Below are 22,242 nucleotides of genomic sequence, written 5' to 3' on the forward strand. Positions count from 1 at the left end.
GCCTAATGACACCTTCAGCATCTCTTTCAATTGTTTACTTGTTCAAATACCTGAGCTTTTTTTTTTTTGTTATACTAATTTTATCTCAAATCTAATGCACACAGCAACCCCATCAAACATCACTAAGAAAAGGACCCCAAGTCATAAAATTAGGAGCCCTACTATAGTTGTCCAATAAAGAAAGTTTTTAAAGCTATCTCCACACCCTATTAGAAATCTAATAAATTGTATGTTTGAAATCTAATTCGTGACTGTGCATCTCAACAGATTTCAATCGTACGAAGTCTTAATAGTAATTTTTAAAAATTACGAAATAAAATAACTCAATATAATTTAACAATTATAAGGTAGTTAACAAAAAAAAACTCTTCAAGTAATAGAGTTATAATTAGATAGCCAATATCTTTCTAAAAATAATACTAAAAAATATTGTGATTAAAAGAAAAAAAAATTAAATTTTAAGTGGAGATAAGATGGCCGTCAACCCAAAAAGCAACAAAAACTCCGTAAACATAATTTTAAAATAAAAAATTATCAATTAATGATAATAATTAGCATGCTTATATTTTACAAGCTATTATCACCAAATGAGAAATATAGTATTTATTCTATTTTTTTTCTAATATTGAAAGAGAATAGAGTCATCACAAAAAATTGTGGAGTCAACGAGTAACTTTTTTTAAACTCATAACCAATATTCTGACAAGATTAATATTTTACAAAGTATAAAACTAACTAAAATTAGAAACTAAATTTGGGCCGAGAAGAAGCCCAAATTGACTGGGCTGCTAACCTGCTGCCCACCCGTCGACTCAACCCAAGCCACCACCTCCCTCGACGGAGAAGAAAGAGAATAAGCCAAACGCAAGGAGGGGAGGTGGCCACCGGCGCCTCCACCGCGACGTTCCAAACCGAAGACACCAACGCGATCCTCATAACGCCAGCGACCCACACGAGGTGGAGGAGAGTCGACGAGGTGGCCAGGAGACTGACGGAGCGAGGCTACACGGCGTAGCCTCCCTCGAACACCTTGAGATTTCCCATGGCACGAAAGCGATGCGGTGGAGTTTTTCCGTATTGTCCGGTGGCGATCCAAAGTCGCCAGCCGGCAGAACTTCGCCAGAGAAGCGGCGAAAACGAGGCTATACAACTACATACTCTAATAAATTGAAATTAATTGAAGAATATGGACGATGACTCGCCGGAGAGTCGCTAGGTGGTGTTCGAAACGATGCACGCTCCGACTAGGGAAGGAGAAAAGACGAAGAAGAGAGTGATTGCAGCGTGGGGAAGGAAGAAGACGGTGCTAGAATTTTACAGATAAGGAAATCCTGGATTACCAACGGAATTGCTATGATCTCAACGGAGTACAAAAAACCTTTACGGAAAGAAGAGAGAGCAAAGGAAGGAGGAGGCACCTGCCTTGCACGTGACCTGTCCAAAAGCTCTCAGATTATTAGATTAAGCTTGTGGAATCTTGAAACAATACACAAAAATATTTCCTGCTCAATTTCAAAGATATGAAAGTGAGCTCAAGCAAAAAAAAATTAGTGAATTTCTTTAATTTAGTAATTCTCAAATAAAAGAACAAAAATGTTTAAATAATTATATTGATATATTAAATACCATTAAAATAATTTAGTATTAATTTTGAGAGGACACTTTTAACATATTGATCAGGTGTTAGTTAATTCTGTTTATTTTTATGCAATCCAATTATTTAATAGAACTTGTTAATAATGCGAGTAAATATCAAAACTATCTTTCACAAATTTTTATTAGCTTACGTTACAAAACATAAATATATAGATTAATCACCTACTGTAACTTCTAGTTATCAACTTTTAATGCATCTATTATTCTATAAGAATCTGTCTTATCTAAAACTTAATATATAAGCCACTAAGCTAGCATATAGTTTCATAAAAATCATAATTTTTCCTTAAAAAAAAAATCTAACTCTAATCTAAATAAACCCATCACTTAATGTGGACCCCACTTAAAGAGGCTAATGGAGGCGAGAGAAGTCACTCACGCTTGTTTAAGAAATAGTCTACTCACATGCAAAGAGTTTTGAATCAATACTCACATTTTCAATAGTTTCATATATATATATATTAGACTAAGTTTCGTTGAGTAGTCGAGTGCTAATAATGTTATTAACCGAATACTTAGACTTTATTATTTAATGTCTTAGATAAAGAAGACTTCGCCCGGCCACCAACAAAGACTGTCAATTTTTCCTTTAAAAATAGAAGAAAATTACAAAGACTTGTCAATTGCATAGATCGGGACAAAAATATTTAATGTCTTATGCTAGTCACGGCACCAATATATAGCTACTCAACTTTGTCACACGATTAAATTAATAATCATTTTCCAATTAAGAAACTAAAAAAACCATTGGCATGTTCTCCACACTAATTTCATTTTTCTTTTGACGATTCAGATCACGATAAGAGTATTTGTTATTCAGCTGTCACATTTGAATTTGAAGAGTTTTTTTTTTTTAATGTTAAGGGATTCAATGTACAATAAAAAATAAATAAGGTGGTTATATGTAAAAAATAGGCTTGGGGGTGGGGTGGGGGGGCTTACTCTCGCAGTATCAAGATCATTTTCTATTACTGGTGGCTTTCCACCAAGCTATACGAAATGTATGATGACTTTGTGGGCCAAGTAATTGCTTAATTCTAAGTCAACAAATGCAAAACTATTTCTCTAAATTGGGTGGATCTCCAGAAGCCAGGAGGAGCGTGTGGAGGCGAAGAAGTTAACAATGGATAGAGAGATGGAAGACATTAATTTGGAGGAGGCAAAGAAGAAGGGTGGATGTTTGGGAACCAGGAGGGCTCGGTTGATGCTTCTTGTGTTCGTTTTGAGTCTGCCACTTTTCTACATCTTCTACGTAGATGGATGGGATCCATCAGAGCTTTGGTTTGATGAAGATAGTGAGATAGAAGGTAAACAGCAGCAACTCTTCTTCTTCTTCTTCTTCTTCTTCTTCTTCATAGCAATAACTTTTCAATTGTAAACTTTTCTTCTCCTGGTTGAGTTAGTAATTTCCTATAAAACTTGCCTTGGATTTGGGTGTTCGACTGTTAGTTCCATATGTTTGGTATAAAGATTATTAATTAGGAATAGTCAATTATGATGCCATCCATAGTAGTATTTTCTTACAGTTTTGTAGTCTAATAAGCCTTTAGGTTCTTTTGATCCTATTATTTAATTCAAAAGTTAGACCCCATCATTTTCTTTATCCTTTTTAATGATAAGTGTGTAAATGAGCCGAGCCTAAGCGAGCCGACTCTAGCTCAAATTTAGCTCGAAATTAATTTCAAGCATATTTTGAGAATAAGGCTCAACTTGGCTCAACTCGAATCAAGCCTGAGCTTGAATGAAGCTTGTTATCAAGCTATACACTAGCCTAGTTAGATTGAACCGGTGTTAAACTCAAGCTTGAAACCAGTGGAGGAGGCGGCGATGGCTTGAGGAGAAAGAGGAGGTGGTGGAGGTTTGCTGATGGAAGAGAAGGCGATGTTGACTTATCGATGAAGGAGTAGGAGAAGGAGGATGAGGCAACGCCGACTTACTAAAGGAGGAGGAGAGGAGGCGACGCCGATAGAAAGTAACGAAGGAGGAGGATGAGGCGGCGCCGACTTACCGACAGAGGAGGAGAGGAGGCGACATCGATTTACCGACGGAGAAGGAGGAAAAAGTGGGCCAGCGGCGGGAAGAGGATAAAGGGATTAGTTTGGAGATGGGTCTTGTGAATATTGTTTAGGGTTTGAATTTTGTAAGATAATTTAAACCGAACCTATTAATCAAGTCGAGTTTGAGTAAGCCGACTCCGACTCAGGCTCGGCTCAATTCAAGTTGAGCTAAGCCGAACTTGACATTTAGCCGAGCCAAACCCAAGCCGAGCTCGAGCCGCTCGTTTATTTTGACACCCTTACTTAATAATAGTAAAAATGAGTACAACGTTGTTTTATACTTTGGCAATAGCATTTCAAAATATGCTTCGAAACATTTCCTATGAATTGCTTTTCACGTCTATAATTAATTGTTTTCCTGTGATAGTTTGAAATCAGTTACAAATCTTAAACAGCTACTAACATTTATCTTGAAATATATATTCTACTAGGTTATGAAGCTGATTTTTTCACACCAAATTTTACATTGATCAAGAGAGACAAGCTTCTTGGTGGCTTACTTTTGCCTGGATTCGATGAGCAATCCTGCCTTAGTCGATATCAATCCGCATACTTTCGTAAAGAGTCGCCGTTCCTACCATCCTCACACTTAGTTTCAAGGCTTCGCCAGTATGAATCCCTTCACAAGAAGTGCGGCCCAAACACTCCACTCTACAAGAAATCAATCCAACAGTTGAAGTCCAAGCACAGTGCGAGTAATTTGGAGTGCAACTACGTGGTTTGGACTCCTTTATATGGCATGGGGAATAGGATTCTCACAATTGCCTCTGCCTTCCTCTACGCTCTCCTCACGAATAAGGTCCTACTTATCCATCTCCCACCTGAATTAGTCGACCTATTCTGCGAGCCATTCCCTAATACTTCTTGGGTCCTGCCGTCGGACTTCCCGTTGATCAAGGACTTGGCCGGCCTCCGTCTCGGTTCGCGAGTGAGTTACGGTAGAATGCTAAAGAATAAAGTGATTAATAATAGCCTGAATGTTTCCGCCGAGATGCTGCCTTCGTATGTTTACGTTCATCTTGTGGATGATTACAAGCACTTGGACGGGCTCTTCTTCTGCGAAGATGATCAGCTACTCCTCGACAAGGTGAATTGGATAATAGTGAAGTCCGATGTATACTTCGTCCCGCAATTTTTCCTAATAGAACAGTACATAGACGAGCTACAAAGATTGTTTCCTGCAAAAGAGACGGTCTTCCATCACCTAGGAAGGTATCTATTCCACCCAACGAACCACATTTGGAGAATGGTTACAAGATTCTATTACTCTCATCTGACCCAAGCCGAGGAAACGATTGCTCTTCAGATCAGATATATGCCGAAGACCTCCGAGCTTTTCGAGAATTTATTCAACCAGGTCATGTCATGCTCTCTGAGAGAGAAACTACTGCCAAACATCAATACTACGCAGGAGCAATTCGCTTCTTCTACAGCTGCAAATGGGGGAAAGCGAAAGGCAATTCTTGTCATCTCTTTATATGCTAAGTACTACGAGAAGATAAAGTCTATATACTATAATCACCCAACTACCACTGGGGAAGTAATTAGAGTATACCAACCAACACACGAAGAGGAGCAGCAAACTGAGCATCAATCTCACAACCAAAAGGCAGTGGCGGATTTGTATTTGTTAAGCATGTGTGATGTTTTAGTTACAAGTCCATGGTCTACATTTGGGTACATAGGGCAAAGTCTTGCAGGTTTAAAGCCATGGATTCTTTTCAACCAGGACTTGGAGAAAGTAGCAGATCCACCATGCGTTAGAGCAATGTCAATGGAGCCATGCTTCCATAACCCCACCAATTTTGATTGCAAAGCAAGGAAGGGTGTGGATTCTGGGGCTTTGGTGAAGTATGTCAGGCATTGCGAAGAAGCTTTTAGAGGGGTTAAGCTGGTTGATTAGGGCTTAATTGTAAATTTGTAACTTAACTTTCCTTGACCGATACATACATATATATATATATATATATACACATTATTGGGCTTAATTCTTGTCATCTCTTTATATTTTATTTGATTCAAATAGTAATTATTTTCCTTTGTGCTGTGAAGTTCTCAGATAAAGATCTCTTCTCCAATGCTGGGTTTTAATAAGGCGGCTAACGTCCTTTTCTAATGTCCAAGAGACCACGACTGACATCTATATATACATATATTATAAAGGTAGGTTTCCTTATTAATGTGGAATTGATTAATTAATCCATGGCCATCTGAGCTTTAACCTTATTTTGAGGGAAGATGGAGTTTCCAGTTGTAATAAAATATATTTTATCTATATAAACTATTATAAATGAAGTCATTATTTTAAGAACGCCAGCTCATGGTTGGCTGTCGTTACACGCAATTAAAGTGATAATTTTACTTAGATAATAGAAGCATAGAACTATCACCTTTTACACTATTAATAAGAAAAATAGAAAAATTAAAATGCCCCTTAATTATAATAGCGGAAGGGTTTGGTAAGTGAGTTAAGAAAATAAGATATTTAATTTTTCGTAATTCCTTATTTGCCCTCGACCAAAAGACCAAAACCTCTCTCTCTCTTTGCATCTCCTTGCCCTGTTTTAGCTTTTGTTTCTGATGCCCATTTCGCCATTGCCGACCTCATTTTGAAAGATTTGGAAGAACCCATCTCCCTCTTTGGAAGAAGAAGAAGAAGAAGAAGAAGCCGGTAATGAGGAGCTATCCGCCGGAGAAAGGGAATCCGAGATGGATGGACTGTTGGATCGCATCAATACTCACATTTTTTTGTCATACTTTTTAGGGGCATTTTAGACATAGCATATATCTCCTTATTTAGGGTCTTGAAAAATATTATATGCCGGGGTGTTTAGGTTAATTACACTGCCACACGATTCCTAAACTTTTTTTTACTAAGAATTTTTTTATCACATAAAATCCCCTAAGCTAAGAATTCGTTTACCACATAGACTGTTGAATTAAAGCGTTTATGCGGATATTTCTTTTAGTTCAATAGTCTATAAAGAATTTTCGGCAAGAGTAAAACGACTGGTGTTAATCTGCGGCGACGACGTGGAGTTGGGTCGGAGTGATGGTGAATGATTCTAGTGCCAGCGAAGGCGAGATCTTGGCAATGTCGACGAATCCTCCAATGCGAAGCATCAATCATGGCAGATCACTGTCAAAGCTAGATCCAAGGGCTTGGATCTCAGCTTCAGCGCTGCCAATGTCTTCCCGAGGTAGGGAAAGGGCGATGATATGATCCGCCGGCACTGCCCATCAAGATCCGCACACGCAGCCGCCGATGCTGCCGACGGTGAGGGCGGGGAAAAAGAGGGGAAGGTGGGAGATCGGCGGTCCTGGCTGACTGGTGCTAGGCTGTCGCAAACCGACGGTGGGGAGGCGATGTCAGCAGTCGGCGTCGCCTCCAGGGGAGAAGTCAGTGATGGTAAAGAGTAGGAAGATGATTATATTTTTATTAGAATATCTTTTATCCTAATTTAATGAAAGGGGCTTATAAGATTTACTTATTTTGGGGTTAATTATGTCTGATATAACTATCAGACTCACCTAATTTTTCAGACAATAATAAGTAGGGGAATGATTCCATACTAACCAATTAGTTATCGACAATAATTTTTATTTTTTTAATAAATTAAAGAGTATATAACATAGAATATATTAATTAAAAAATTAGAATTTAAGTATTTTTTATTGCTTATTCTTATAACTGTTTTCTTAATAATAGACCTTTTAACTCCTAACAATTTATTTTTATTTTTATTTTTTTATAAAAATTGAATAGCTAAAAAAGAAATAAAATATAATTAATTTACTCTTATAATTTAGAAAGGTGACCTGTTCATCTAATTAATATGATCGGTACTTTTGATTAATTTTATTTGGTATTATTTAATCTCAAACATTTGATTACAAGAGAAAAACTAATTATTCTTATTGAATTATTTGGCTAATAACTAATCGAAGAGTAACGATGAAGTTTTTAAAAATTTAGAAAGTATATTGTAATCTAAAAAAAAATTAGATATAATTAAGAAGGTGTAGACATAATTAATCCTTTAAACTACACCCATGTAACAATTGAATATAAAAAAAAAATTACTAAATATTAAACCCAAATATGTATATATAAAAAAATGAAACCCATAATTCAACCATTGAAGTACGATGGTAAATTGTATGTGGACCCTGGCTGATCCGGTTGCAGCGGCTTGTTATTCTGCCACCGCGGAGAGTGGAAGGTGATAGAGCCAGGGAAGCAATATTGACTGTTACTTGATGTGATGTAAGTGAATGACATAAATTATTGATGGGATGGCCAACAATGTGTAATTATATTCGACCAAGTTTTGTTGGGTAGTTGAGTGTATTTTTATCTCAATGAACTTTTCAATCCAAGTCTTAGACTTAGTCAATACAAGGCAATGCGCGGCCACTAACAAAGGCCTGGCAAAGTGCATGAATCGGGACGAATGTCTTATTCTAGTTTCGTTATCTTTTTCTTCTTCTTTTTTTTCCTTTTTTTTTTGGGTAATCTTATCATTCTTATCCGAGTCAAAACTTAGTACTCATAGGCCACACACAGCGTTGTTACTCGCTTAATCAGTTCATATCTTCAAAGCAAGAGAGGAGTGAGCAGTTGTATATTTATTAAAAATGTCATACATTTTCTTTTTATTATTGATTTTTTAGTTAAAACTAACAGCTTAAGTATTCAAAGTCACCGAGCAATACGTTAACCAGAGGAATATAATTGCTTAAGTATTCAAAGTTTATAAATGCAAGGCTAGCTAGTTCTCTACTTTGGGTTGTGTTGAGGTGAATCAAATTAAGAATGGAGAGAGAGATGGCAGCAGGTACTTTGGAGCGGGCAAAGAAGCTGAAGGCTGGATGTTTGGGACCAAGGAGGGTTCGGTTGCTGCTGCTTGTGTTCGTCTTGAGTCTGCCACTCTTCTACTTCATCTTCATAGATGGATGGGATCCATCAGAGCTTTGGTTTCAGGAAGTTAGTGACACAGAAGGTAAACAAACTGAACTGCAACTGTTCTTCCTCTTCTTCTTGCTTTCAGAATTTGATGATACAAGTAGGAGATAAAAGGATAAGATACTAAAGGTCAGCAATACATTTCCTATTGATTTTTTTTTTTTTTGTTGAGAAAGTAATTCATTAGTTATAACAAATAACAACATTATGAAGCTATAGACAGTGGTATTTTCTTACAAATATCAAATTCTTAGTAGTGAAAGAATTTAAGACCGTAGCTGTTGTATTATATATTTTGTTGCCTTTGAATTTAAGACAGTAGCTAGCTTTGCCACGAGCGTCATAGATTTGAATGCCTCACAAACTCAGTGGCCAGAGGGGAGGGGAGGGGGGAGCGGGGGCAGCCGAGCGTCGATCGCAGGCCGATCAATTTCTCTGCGAAAGCTGAACGGTGATCGATGAACGACGACCGAAACAACACCTACATGCATGTCGTCAAAACCAAAATAAAGAGACGAGGAGGTAGAGGAACTCACCGGTGATCCCAGGTACTGATGGCTGTTTCCGGGTCCGGTAGTCCTAGAGAGGAGGCGGTAGGGGAGGAAGCAGGGGAGGGCTCGTGTGAGAGATTGATGAACGTGAGGCTTTAAAGAAGAGAGGTGGGGGTGTCTTGCCGCATGTTATGCCGATAGAGGGCTCATTGGTGATTGCAACGGTGATGACTGTTTTTAGGTCCGACGGCCGAGGCCGGCGCAAAGAGGAGAGAGGTGGGGATGGCGACGCCGGAGATAAGGAAGCAGGGGAGGAGGGGAGAGGGAGTAGTTGGGTCACGCACAAGATTAAATTTCGGTGACACGTGACCAATTGACCATACGACAATTTCTTTTTCTTTTTTCTCTTTTGATACTACTAATCTAGTGAAAATTTCACTATATTATTTACATTAAACCCCAGAACTTATTATAATTTTCTACTACAGATCCAGAACCAGCAAGTGGGAACCTTATTAATCATGGCTGTCTATTTTGCAATTGGGCCATGTGCATTTTTTTTTATTGAGAAGATGGACCACTCGCACAGTTACTTCATGTGATGATTCTTGATCTGCATTAGTCGAAGTAATTGAATGCTATTAATTAGTTAACCAAAATAATAACTTACATATATATATATATATATATATATATATATATATATATATATTAGAATAAGTTTTGATGGGTGCCTGATGTCCTTTTTATCTTAATGATGTCATAAATCGAAGACTTAGCCTTAGTCAAAGATGATGTGCGGCCACTAACAAGGACTAGCGAATTGCATGAATCGGTAAACGCCTCGTCCTTTTCTTTTTCTCTTTTTGGTAATCTTATCCTATTCAAACATTAGTACTCGGGGGGCCAGGTCTCCATATAAAGCCAAACGACGTTGTTAACTCCCTTAAATTAATGAATATTTCCAAAGCATGGGAGGAGTGAAGAGATTTTGAGTTAAAATTTAACCTAAAATTAATACCGTTTAGTTTTAAAAGACTCACAGCACTCTTGGAGTATTAGATTATTTCTGCGTTAATTGTTAGTCTACCATGTAGATAACAAGTATCAATTTGAAAGAACCAATGGTTGAGAATATTTGAGATTTTAAAAGCAAAAAGGCAAGGTCGGATAATACCACAGCCATGACCCAGGTCCACGTGGGTGGGCGGCTTTTTCTTATGGATTTATATTATTTAATTTCTTCTTTTTCTCGGATACCACCAACCCACCGAGCAATACGATAGCCAGAGAAATATATAAATATAATTTTGTGGGCCCAATAATTGCTTCAATATTCCAAGGTTTATAAATGCAAGACTCTAGTAGTTGTCCACTTTGGGTAAAGCTATCATGAGGATTGAGGAGGGTTGTGTTGAGGTGAGTGAAGCAAATTAAGAATGGATAGAGAGATGGAAGCAGGTAATTATTTGGAGCGGGCGAAGAAGAAGGGTGGATGTTTGGGACCAAGGAGGGTTCGGTTGCTGCTGCTTGTGTTCGTTTTGAGTCTGCCACTCTTCTACTTCGTCTACATAGAAGGATGGGATCCATCTGACCTTTGGTTTCAGGAAGTTAGTGACACAGAAGGTAAACTAACTGCAACTATTCTCCTTCTCCTTCTCCTTCTTCTTCTTCTTCTTTCTTCTTCTTCATGCTTTTGAGAATATTTAGATTGATGCAAGTAGGAGATAAAGATAGGATGAGATAATAAAGGTGCGCAATTTCCTTTTGTTTTTTTTGTTTTGTTGAGAAAGTAATTTCCTAGTAAAATTGCCTTGGAATTGGGTGTTTGATTGTTAGTGACATAAATATATACAGATATTGAATGGGAATGGTGAGAGAATAGTTATAGCAAATAACAACATTAGTATTTTCTTTGCAATTTTAGGTAGTGTTACAAAAGCCTTTGGGTTTTTTTTTTCTTTTGTTGCAAATATCAAATTCTTAGTAATGGAATTAATAGATAAAGAAGTATAATAAGTTGTATTATTTTGCCGGCTTTGATTTTTAAAATCCTAGCTAGCTCTGCCGCTGCATAAATAGTAACGATATTTTTGGTACTTTTTTTTCTTTGACGAAGGATATTTTTGGTACTTGACATCCAGAAGCTTCTTTATTCATCCTTTCTTTCTGTACGAATAGCATATAGATGTGACATTTTATACTTTATATAATAACATCATCGCATTTAGTAATCAAATGCTTAGAAACTCTACTACAAATTGTTGTGATTACTTAAGACCTTTTCAATTTCTAGTATATTTTTCTTGAGAAGTTATCATAGTTTTTTTTTATATATAAAAAAAAAAGAAAATCTTAATACATTTATATCTTGATATATATATATTACTAGGTTCTGAAGCTGATTTTTTCACACCAAATTTTACATTGATCAAGAGAGACAAGCTTCTTGGTGGCTTACTTTTGCCTGGATTCGATGAGCAATCCTGCCTTAGTCGATATCAATCCGCATACTATCGTAAAGAGTCACCATTCCTACCATCCTCATACTTAGTTTCAAGGCTTCGCCAGTATGAATCGCTTCACAAGAAGTGCGGCCCTAACACTCCACTCTACGAGCGATCAATCCAACAGTTGAAGACCGGGCACAGTGCGAGCAATCTGGAGTGCAACTACATTGTTTGGACTCCGATAAATGGCATGGGGAACAGGATTATCACAATCGCCGCTGCCTTCCTCTACGCTCTCCTCACGAATAAGGTCCTACTTATCCATCTCACCCCTGAATTAGTCGACCTATTTTGCGAGCCATTCCCTAATACTTCTTGGGTCCTGCCGTCGGACTTCCCGTTGATCAGGGACTTGGGCGGCCTCCGTCTCGGTTCGCGAGTGAGTTACGGTAGTATGCTAAAAGATAAAGTGATCAATAACAGCCCGAATGTTTCTGCCGAGATGTTACCTTCCTACACCTATGTTCATCTCAAGAATGACTACAAGCACTTTGACGGGCTCTTCTTCTGCGAAGATGACCAGCTACTCCTCAACAAGATGAACTGGATACTACTAAAGTCCGATGTCTATTTCGTTCCGCAATTTTTCCTAATGGAACAGTACATAGACGAGCTACAAAGATTGTTTCCAGCAAAAGAGACGGTCTTCCATCATCTAGGAAGGTATCTATTCCACCCGACGAACCCCATTTGGAGAATGGTTACAAGATTCTACAACTCTCATCTGGCCCAAGCCGAGGAAAGGATTGCTCTTCAGATCAGATACATGCCGAAAACCTACGCACTTTTCGAGAATTTATTCAACCAGGTCATGTCATGCTCTCTCAGAGAGAGACTACTGCCAAGCATCACTCCTGCAAAGGAGCAATCCACTTCTTCTGGAGCTACAAATGAGGGAGAGGGAAAGGGAAAGGCAAAGGCAAAGACCAAGGTAATTCTGGTGATCTCTTTATATGCCAAGTACTATAGGAAGATAAAGTCTCTGTACTCGGACACTAGTACTGGAGATCAAGTAATTAGAGTTTACCAACCTTCCCATGAAGAGAGGCAGCGAACTGGGCGGCAATCTCACAACCAGAAGGCAGTGGCAGATATGTATTTGTTAAGCATGTGTGATGTTTTACTTACAAGCCCATGGTCTACGTTTGGGTACATTGGGCAAAGTCTCGCAGGTTTGAAGTCATGGGTTCTTTTCAACCAGGATCTTGACAAAGTGGCAGATCCGCCGTGCGTTAGAGCAATGTCAATGGATCCATGCTTCCATAACCCTAGCAACTTCGATTGCAAAGCAAAGAAGGAAGTGGATTCGGGGGCTTTGGTGGAGTATGTGAGGCATTGCGAAGAAGCTTTTCGAGGGGTCAAGCTGGTTGACTAGACCTTCATTTGTAGCTTGGCCTTTCTTTTTTTTTTTTATATAAAATATTTATCTAAGTTCCCAAGGGAAAATATTTTGGGATCTTTGTAGTGTCTTTAAAAATGTTGTACTTAGTAGACAATTAACTGATTATTTAATTTAAAGAGTAACTTTTTTTTTTGTGTATTACACTTTTACCCCTGTAAAGTTTGCAGAAAAGACTGCCATCTATAATATTTTTGGGAACTCTGTTTTACTTTTATTATCGTTTATATCCAATCTCACAATGTTTAGCATTTTACCTTTGAACCTTAAAAATACCTTTAGGTTTAATTTAATCTCATAATATGTGACGAAATAAATAATATTCTATTAATTTTAAAAATGAAATATCTAAAATTACTCCTCATAAAAAGCACTAGACTTTGTGCTCTATTTTTTTTCTTGATAGCAAGAGTATTTTAGTTATTTTATATTTACAGTTAAATTACTTATTTTATATAATTATATTTAATTAAAAAACTAATTTATAAGATGTTCTTGATAATTAAACCTAAAATACACAGATCAAATGATAAATAACTATAAGGCAAGATGTAAATAAATAATAACAATGAAATGCTGAGTATTTTTTTTTATTAATTTCCCATTAGTTTTATTTTTTATTTTTTTATAAAGGTAGGTTTCCTTATAATGTGGAGTTGACTAACTAATCGATGGCCATCCGAGCTTTGACCATAATTTTAAGGGAAGGTGGAGCTCTCAGTTGTTATAAAATATATCGTTTCTTTGACGAAAAAGAAGAAGTAAGTAATGTTATAAACTATTATAAATGGAGTTATTATTTTACGAATGCAAATTGGATTATGATCCAAATCGCAATTGGATGTCACTAAACTCTTGAAATAATTATTAATAACATCCAATGTTTTGACTACATTGTTAATAAATTCGAAAATAACTCGTTCAAAAGATCCAAAAACAAGTCGGCTGGATCTGACTTTCTCCCGCGAGATGTCCTATTTCTAACCCATATTATATACGAGAGGTTCTCACATAACTAAAATTCTATTTAAAATATAATTTTATTTAATTACGTGAATAAAGATAAAACTTAGCAAACTCCACTTTCTGATAAAACCTTTATTAATCGTAACATAAGCTTTCGTTTATTATCAAGATAAACCACACAACTCCGATGGTCATATTAATATGAAAAATATTAAAATAGATGAAATATTCTAATTTTTTTTTTCATTCCATTGTTTAGAGTTGCCGGGTTTGAACCAAGCTCGAGCGAGCTGCTATGTGTTATGTGATACCGAGTCATAATTGAGAAAGTAACCAAACGAAAACATAATTTAATCATCTTTTAGCACCTATTAAGGAACGTGATATCTTGTGAGGTTAGTGTAGATCATCTGGGAAGAAAAGTTTTCTTTTATTCGATGTGTTTATAAAATGAAACTGAACGTGATTGGAAGTGGATGATTTGCGTGGAGAGAAAAAGATATATCCTACCAGGAAATGGGAGGGAGAGAGAGAGAGAGAGAGAGAGAGAGAGATAGCAAGGTGGGATTATGGGCTGCTTCTCCTATGCACGTTTAGCTTATTTATGAGATATTAATAAAAAGAGTTATACTTTATTTTAATTATTAGGGTTAATTTTATTTTATCTTTTAAGTTCTTGCACCCTAAATCACTTTTACCTCTCAAAAATGTTTTTTTTTAATGGGCCTTGTATTTTAACTAAAGTAAAGCAGCTAGATTTTCAATCCAACTCAAAGAAGTCGCCCAAATTATTTAAATACATATTTATATTAAATATAATAAATAAAATAAAATTATAAAAGTTATCCAAAGTATCCGTCTCCTCAATTAGCTTATGAAAATATAAATAAAGATTTTTATAATTTGGATAAACTTTTTATAAGGTGTTACAAACTAGATCTGAACCGATCTGAATATAAAAAAATTATGATAATTTTTTATAGTGGTAGCTTCACGAGTTATGCATCTAATGATTTTGATTCACGTAAATAGAAGATCGGAGTGAAAAGTTAAAAATAAAATTGTAAAAGAAAATTATACTGGGCAGATTGGTAAATATTTAACGACAGTTATCGTCGTAGGGTAGTGGATGGCCAAGGATGGTGGTGACTCATGGATAATGATGGTGACTAAGATTTGAGTGCTTTAAATGGATCTAAGGTTAAGATTTACTTCTACAAAAATAAAGACAGATCATCAACTACGATAAAACAATAATAACTCAAACGTAAAATAACATTATAATCATTCTATACCTCATAAAAATCTCATGACCATTTTTATTTATAGGAGTAGACTCCTAGTAGATCAAATTAATATGAGGATTATTTGTTTTAATTTAAAATTAAAATAATAATTAAATTAGACTAACTAAACTCGATTAAACTATCTCGATCCCTCGCGGTCGGATCATGACATAGAGCCATCAAAATAATCAAGTCTGCATGAGCTCGGCTTGAAAAGCCCTAATAAGCTTAGCTTGAAAATGTGTTGATCTTAATCTTAAAAACATGCTCAGAAAATTCAAACCAAGCTTGATAATGAGCCAGCTCAATAAAACTCAAAATAATTATATATATTATGAGTAAAACTTTTTATTTTTGTTTTAAACTTTTTATGCTATATTTAGTTCTGAATTTTAATTTTATCATATATTTTTTAAATACATAGAGATTTCTATTAGTTTTTATTGTTATAATTAATTGGACCGTATTTTAAGCTCGATGAGGCTCAAAATTAGGTTCGAATTAATTAAGACATCAAAATTACCTATTGATCTACTTGAGCTTAATTAGCTTAATCAGAGCTAAATCAAATGATTTTAATTTAAATTTTCATAAATTTAGTTCGAAATTATTTTTAATTCAAACTCGATTAAAGCTAAGCTCGATTATAACCCCGAATGTTACGTTTTTTTTCGGATGGATGGAAAATCTAGCCGTTTTAGTTTTAATTTAGTTAGAAGAACATGAAATAATTTTAGACATAAGTTAATTAATAAAATATAAGTAACCCATATTATTATTATTATTATTATCTTAGTATATAGTTATTTAACTATTTATTATGGGGAATATAGACTATCATCAATCTACTTGGCAGTTGTGCTCAAATGGATATGATACCCTTACGGAAGTTAATATATTTGAATTATATCTTTTTATACACCGTTGTTGATATAAATGTAATGTTGTGAAATTAAGTAAAAAATAAATAAATACTTCTGTTGGATTGGCAACGTAAATTAAATAAGAAATTAAAGAAAAGGTAAAGATTAATGAATAAAGCAAGAACAAGGAAAAATAATGTGTAAATACTTACTGTTGTATGTATAATAGCAATTTTTACCATTATATATTTATGTATAAAATCACTTAAAAAAATCTCAAACTAATTCTTATACTTATAATTAAAGTAAAATTATTAATTTTTATATTAAACTTAATTAAATAGCATTAAAACTAACAAAATACTCTCATCATATTTGTTAAAGTTTTTGAAATAATACTACCAAATGATTAAAATAGTCACAGTGCTCGATTAAATTTGACATAAAAACTAACAATTTAATTTTAGTTATAAATAAAATGACTGATTTAAGGTTTTTTAAACTATAGGAGATACAATGATTTCGAATATAAGTATAGAATATTAAAATATATTGTATTTTAAATTTAATATTTTTGAGATGATAAAAGTAAAATTGCCGGATTTTTTTTTATATAATTCCGTTCATTTTTACATGTCCCTGCAGACGTCCAACAAAGGAAATAATTAAAAAAAAAAAGATTTACCATCAACACATTCCCATATTAGCTTTTCCTTTTTCTATTTCACTCCCTCCGATGCCCAGATAAACGAAAAGGAAATTAGAAAAAGTAGAAGAACGAATTCCTTTTACTTTGGAGAAAACTACGTTGATTTCACAAGATCAATGCATGTTTCCTTAATTTGATCCAATACTGCGTTAATTAACGTAACCGATCTGGGATTACCTACATACTGCTCGTGAATTAAACACCAAGAAGCCATCCTATTTAGATAGTGAGATGAAAGAAAAAAAAAAGGAGGAGGAGGAGGAGGAGGAGGAGGTGATCATTCCAATGGCGTTGAACAAGTTGGCCGGACGTCGGAGTGCCGAGAAGCTCTTCTGGTTGTTGTTTGCTGCATTAGGGTTGAGTCTGCCTCTCTTCTACGTCCTCCCCATAGCTGGATGGAGTCCATCTCGATCATGGCTTTCGGGAGTTAGATTGGCAATGGATAAAGGTAACCACTATTCTGATTTTAATTCCTTGTTGAACTCTTAAAAATGTTAGACTTATATCGTTGGTTCGTTACTTAACAATGCATTTTTACTGAGAGTGATGCTTTAAAGCTTTAGTTTGATTTCTTAGAACACCCCTGGATGAATGAGTCATTTAATTACCTAACACCATCAATAGTTATACAAGCAAATAATAATATTGGGAATAAGAGAGGAATAGATTTGATGTTATCCATCTTTCAGTGGCATGGCTAGGTGTGCTGGCTTCACAACTCCCAAAATGAAGTTATTATTTTTCAATAACTTAGCCACCAAACCTTCTTCTTAAAAGGTGGATTTTTTACTCAATCTTTTTAAGAATTCACATTGCTGCAAGATGGAGATCAAAGTTATTACTATGATATTATATATAAAGGTGGATTTCTCAATCCATGGGCGCCTAATTAAGCTTTCATATTGTTGCAAGATGAAGGTCAAAATTAATTATTACTATGATAATAGAGATAATGTGCCGTGGAAACTTCTAATTATTATTTTTTAATGAAAACAACGTGAGATTTGTATTTTTTTTTTCAAGAACTGCCAAATTTCAAGATGAGCTTGGTTGTCTATGATAGAAATAAGGGATACTAGTCAACTGAAATAATTAATAATAAATAAAAAATGATGTGGAAAATAGATTTCCTAATACAACTTTAGATTGATTTCTTTTTCTCTTTTCATGTATATTTACTCTTCTATGTTTAGTTGTCTCTTTCATTATTTGTGTCTATTTATGTTGCACATTTTGGGAACAGATATAATGTTTTAGAAAGCTATATATAATTAAGCTAATCAAACTGCCTCCTTTTAATTTATAACAAATATTTTGAAGTATCAAGTTTGTATTTTATATATATATATATATATATATATATATAATTTTTGTGTGGTGCCCATCCAAACAGGTTGGCTAAGAACAAAACTTTGAGGCATAAATTAAAGATTATCTAATTGCATGGATCGAATCAATCTAATTAAATACTTGTGAAGATCTGTAGTAGTTAATTACTTGCACAAATAAGAGAAATCTTTCATTGGGGTACGAGCATTCAAAGGTACCAAATTGAGATCTGATCCAAATATTTAGCTAATTAATTATGTCAGAAGTATTAGAAAAACCAGTGGCACATTCTCTAGGGCAATCTTTCTTTAATTTTTAGGAAATTTTTATAATAATTTAATAATTTTGTTATTAACAAGTGGTTTATGAGTTATTTATAATTGCATATATATATTTTTTACATTACACTCCACCAATAAAGATATAATTTATTTAACTTTATAAATAAAATTACAGGAGTAAACCTGATAAAATATTTTTGACAGAGTTTGGATGTGACTAGTCTAAGTTAATTATCCATAGTGTGCTATGACCATTCTAATCAAAAAGCTCAAAGATGTGGAGTTAGTCAAATATTCACTAAAATTTAGGGAGTAATTTAAAAATTTCCCTATTATATTAATCCGGGAATTACACCTCCGACTTCGAGAAGATCTGAACGTTGACCTCCGACTCCGGGTTCCTTTTTAACTCGAATTTGATTATATATGAACGTAAACCTAAACCTCTTATTCGAGGTCGCCTCATTAAGATTAATAATTAAGCATGGAGGCAAAGAGGAGCGATGGCCATGAGAAGCCGTCGAGCTCTACGGAAGAAGCTCCATTGGTGGAGCCGAAGAAGGCGGCGGAGCCCGTACGTCGAGGCTACGGCGGCGGCAGCCGGTGGTGCCACGTGATTCTTGCTACGTTCTTGTTGAGTCTCGCGTTGCTTTATTTGCTCTCAAGATCTGGATGGGCTTCATCGCAAGCATGGATTCAGGGAGATGGAGTGGTAGTAGATAAAGATAACAAAGGTGAGATTAACTATTCGTGCTTAATTAATCCAGTTAACCTTCATTTTTCGTACCTTGTTGGGAGAGATTAAGTTGATCTTCCATCTACTAGTAAAATCTAATATTATGATGAGAAAAAGGGATATTGCACCAGTGCAAGCAAATAGAGAAACAGGTCCAACACGCAAGAGAAAATTACTAGAAATTAATATGTAAGCAATCATAATGTCATAATATAATAATTTGTGGTTGCTTTTGACATTATGTGTCTTGTCATTTGTCCATGCATTCATTCATCATTTAATTCCAGATTGTTTGAGAACTAAAAATTTTTTTTCTTTACAATTTTTACCAAATATTTATTGACTTGATCATCCAGATCGAAGTAATATATCGCACAGTTTTTTCTTTCTTTAGGCTAAGGATTCTTATTGTTATTTTGTCTATTAAATTGCTCATGTTTTAATTTATTGTTTTCAAAAAGTAATTAGAAGAATAAGAACGCCCTAGTAATTTTCAGTATTCGGAAATTTATAAATAGGTCCTGAGGTAAAAGAAATTCGCATACAGTGAAATAGAGGGTTCTAAGCGCAAAATAACCTAAAAGATACTCCGAATGAATCTCTAGCATTATACTCTCTAGTCCCAACCCTTCTCGATATTTTTCAGTCGAAGGCGATATGATGACAGTTGACTTCATAATCAAGATGCTCTGCACCTCGTTTCCTCTCCAGATTCTTGCTCTTCTCAATCTCCTCCAGGTTAGAGGATCGAGCAATTAGGTTTTTCTCTGATTTCCTTATATTTCCTTTGTTCTCTTGTTTAATTATCTAGGATGTTTTTAGAATTCGAATTAATTGCAGTGCTAGGTCATGGGAATTTTTGTTCTATGTTCAGTATTAGTTTCTAGGGAATTGCAGTGCTACATTCTTCGAGTACTCTGCATCAGGTTTTAATCTAGAATTGGACTTTAATTGTGGTCATGGAAGCAGAAGTAGGTGGTTTTCAAGAATTCTCTGTTGCATTATTACTATTTCTTTGAGTTTTGATTCTCTCATTGTGTTGATACATTAGATTGGTCAATGATTCACTGTGTCAAAATCTATAGAAATGCAATATCTGAAGAAATTCTTGGCAAGTGCAAATGTTGGATAATTTTATTAACATGTTTGCCTTAACACATATAGGTTACGAAGATGCTTCTTCTCGGTCCATTGATGCACGCAAAGATAAGCTCCTAGGTGGCTTACTCTCCCCGAACTTTGATGAGCAATCCTGTGTGAGTCGATATAAATCTGCATTGTATCGTAAAGCATCACCCCTTTTACCATCCTCCTACCTTGCGGCGAGGCTTCGCAAGTATGAAGCCCTCCACAAAAAATGCGGTCCGAACACTCCACTATACAAGAAATCTGTAGAACAGTTGAAGTCAAATCATAGTGTAGAAAATTTGGAGTGCAACTATATGGTTTGGACTCCATATAATGGCTTGGGGAACAGGATGCTTACAATTGCCTCAGCGTTTCTATATGCTCTCCTCACTAATAGGGTCCTATTGATCCAAGTAACCGATGAATCACATGATCTATTTTGCGAACCATTTCCTGGGACCTCTTGGGTTTTGCCTTCAGACTTCCCAATTAAAGACATGAGCAGTAACCATCGTAATTCTCCAGTAACTTATGGGAACATGATCAAGAATAAGGTGATCAATTTGAGTGCAAATTCTTCTGTAGAGTTGGTGCCTCCATACGTATATATTTATCTAGTGGATGATTACAAACACTTTGATGGGCTTTTCTTCTGTGAAGAGGAGCAATTATTCCTTAACAAGGTCAATTGGATAGTGTTGCAATCAGATATATATTTAGTGCCAAGCTTCTTTCTATGGACACAATACAAAGATGAGCTACAACAGTTGTTTCCAGCAAAAGACACCGTCTTCCATCACTTAGGCAGATATCTTTTTCACCCCACTAATTCTGTTTGGGCATTGATAACGAGATATTATGAATCTTATCTAGCCCAGGCTGAAGAAAGGATTGGTCTTCAGATTAGAACTTTCAATTGGCCACGCATTTCTTTTGAGGAGTTCTACAAGCAAGTCATATCATGCTCTTTGCGGGAGAAATTGTTGCCTAATATCACCGATGATGAACAGTCTTATTTGTCTCGATCTAGCAATACGGGAAAACCAAAAGCAGTTCTAGTGGTTTCTTTATATGGGAGATACTATGAGCAGATAAAGTCCATGTATTATGATCACCCAACTACCACCGGAGAGATCATCAGCGTGTTTCAACCAACTCATGCAGAGCAACAACACACAGAGAAGCGCGATCACAACCAAAAGGCACTGGCTGAGATATATTTGTTAAGCTTGGTTGATGTTCTCGTTACAAGTTCCTTCTCAACCTTCGGATACGTAGGCCAAAGTCTTGGTGGTTTAAGACCATGGGTTCTCTTATGGCCACAGAACGAGAAGGCACCTGATCCTCCTTGCGGTCGAGCCCTATCGATGGAGCCATGCTTCCTCAACCCCTTTTACTTTGATTGCAAGTCAAAGAAAGATATTGATCCTGGGTCACTAGTTCGATATATTAGGCATTGTGAAGACAGAGTCAGCGGAGTTAAGCTGGTTGATTAGGCTGAATGGAACCTGAATCTTTTAAAACTCTCTTTTTTTTGTTGCTCTTTTTTAAAAAAAAAAAAAAATTTCTTCTGGATGGAAGTCCTTAGACATCACATATTCATTGAAAAGCAGAAGTTAAAATCTAGTATGAAAGGTAGACAAGTCCATGTTTTTGAGGCTGGTTTGATTATTTGTTGGACGAATTATTTCACCTTACTCATATAGCAAATCCTAATATTAGTTGAACATCACTTTGCCGGCCCATTCACAACAGAAGTCATTCCTCCAAACGCGACATGAATTGAAGACTAGTAAATTTCACACTGTACCATGACTTCGACTAACTATCCTTAACTACATTAAGATATAGTTTATTTAAATTTA

General features: G+C 35.5%; 3 protein-coding genes and 1 long non-coding RNA gene across 6 annotated transcripts; 3 read left to right on the forward strand and 1 right to left on the reverse strand.

Moving 5' to 3' along the window:
* The first annotated feature begins 2,681 nt into the window (after positions 1–2,681).
* On the forward strand, positions 2,682–5,701 carry LOC140800052 (galactoside 2-alpha-L-fucosyltransferase-like). Its single transcript, XM_073154690.1, has 2 exons — positions 2,682–2,963; positions 4,145–5,701. The coding sequence occupies exons 1-2, from the start codon at positions 2,780–2,782 to the stop codon at positions 5,614–5,616; spliced, it is 1,656 nt and encodes a 551-aa protein (XP_073010791.1). The 5' UTR covers positions 2,682–2,779; the 3' UTR covers positions 5,617–5,701.
* Positions 5,702–8,261: 2,560 nt separating this feature from the next.
* On the forward strand, positions 8,262–13,296 carry LOC140799922 (probable fucosyltransferase 8). Of its 2 annotated transcripts, none has more exons than XM_073154478.1 (2): positions 8,262–8,716; positions 11,563–13,296. In XM_073154478.1, the coding sequence occupies exons 1-2, from the start codon at positions 8,530–8,532 to the stop codon at positions 13,053–13,055; spliced, it is 1,680 nt and encodes a 559-aa protein (XP_073010579.1). In that variant the 5' UTR covers positions 8,262–8,529; the 3' UTR covers positions 13,056–13,296. The 2 variants fall into 2 exon arrangements, with proteins under 2 accessions (XP_073010579.1, XP_073010578.1); XM_073154477.1 differs by lacking the exon at positions 8,262–8,716 and adding an exon at positions 10,481–10,796.
* Positions 8,889–9,551, reverse strand: LOC140799923 (uncharacterized). Of its 2 annotated transcripts, none has more exons than XR_012111115.1 (2): positions 9,216–9,551; positions 8,889–9,114 (listed from the first exon to the last, which is right to left on the reverse strand). It is a non-coding gene; the product is annotated as an uncharacterized lncRNA (long non-coding RNA). The 2 variants fall into 2 exon arrangements; XR_012111114.1 differs by having other exon boundaries at positions 8,889–9,123.
* A 5,651-nt stretch (positions 13,297–18,947) lies between the features above and the next one.
* Positions 18,948–21,901, forward strand: LOC140800225 (probable fucosyltransferase 8). Its single transcript, XM_073154902.1, has 2 exons — positions 18,948–19,247; positions 20,414–21,901. Exons 1-2 carry the CDS (start codon positions 18,998–19,000, stop codon positions 21,871–21,873), a joined length of 1,710 nt encoding a protein of 569 aa, XP_073011003.1. The 5' UTR covers positions 18,948–18,997; the 3' UTR covers positions 21,874–21,901.
* The last annotated feature ends 341 nt before the right edge of the window (positions 21,902–22,242 follow it).

The sequence above is a fragment of the Typha latifolia genome, chromosome 13 (genome assembly GCF_019914945.1).
Source record: "Typha latifolia isolate L0001 chromosome 13, TyphaL0001v2, whole genome shotgun sequence".
NCBI classification, from domain to species: Eukaryota; Viridiplantae; Streptophyta; class Magnoliopsida; order Poales; family Typhaceae; genus Typha; species Typha latifolia.

Excerpts from the sequence above, each read along its gene's own strand:
- LOC140800052 (XM_073154690.1), top strand. The coding sequence starts at position 2,780 with ATGGATAGAGAGATGGAAGACATTAATTTGGAGGAGGCAAAGAAGAAG. Across the intron at positions 2,964-4,144 it reads TGAAGATAGTGAGATAGAAG|GTTATGAAGCTGATTTTTTC; the intron begins GTAAACAGCAGC and ends ATATTCTACTAG.
- LOC140799922 (XM_073154478.1), top strand. The coding sequence starts at position 8,530 with ATGGAGAGAGAGATGGCAGCAGGTACTTTGGAGCGGGCAAAGAAGCTG. Across the intron at positions 8,717-11,562 it reads GGAAGTTAGTGACACAGAAG|GTTCTGAAGCTGATTTTTTC; the intron begins GTAAACAAACTG and ends ATATATTACTAG.
- LOC140800225 (XM_073154902.1), top strand. The coding sequence starts at position 18,998 with ATGGAGGCAAAGAGGAGCGATGGCCATGAGAAGCCGTCGAGCTCTACG. Across the intron at positions 19,248-20,413 it reads AGTAGATAAAGATAACAAAG|GTTACGAAGATGCTTCTTCT; the intron begins GTGAGATTAACT and ends TAACACATATAG.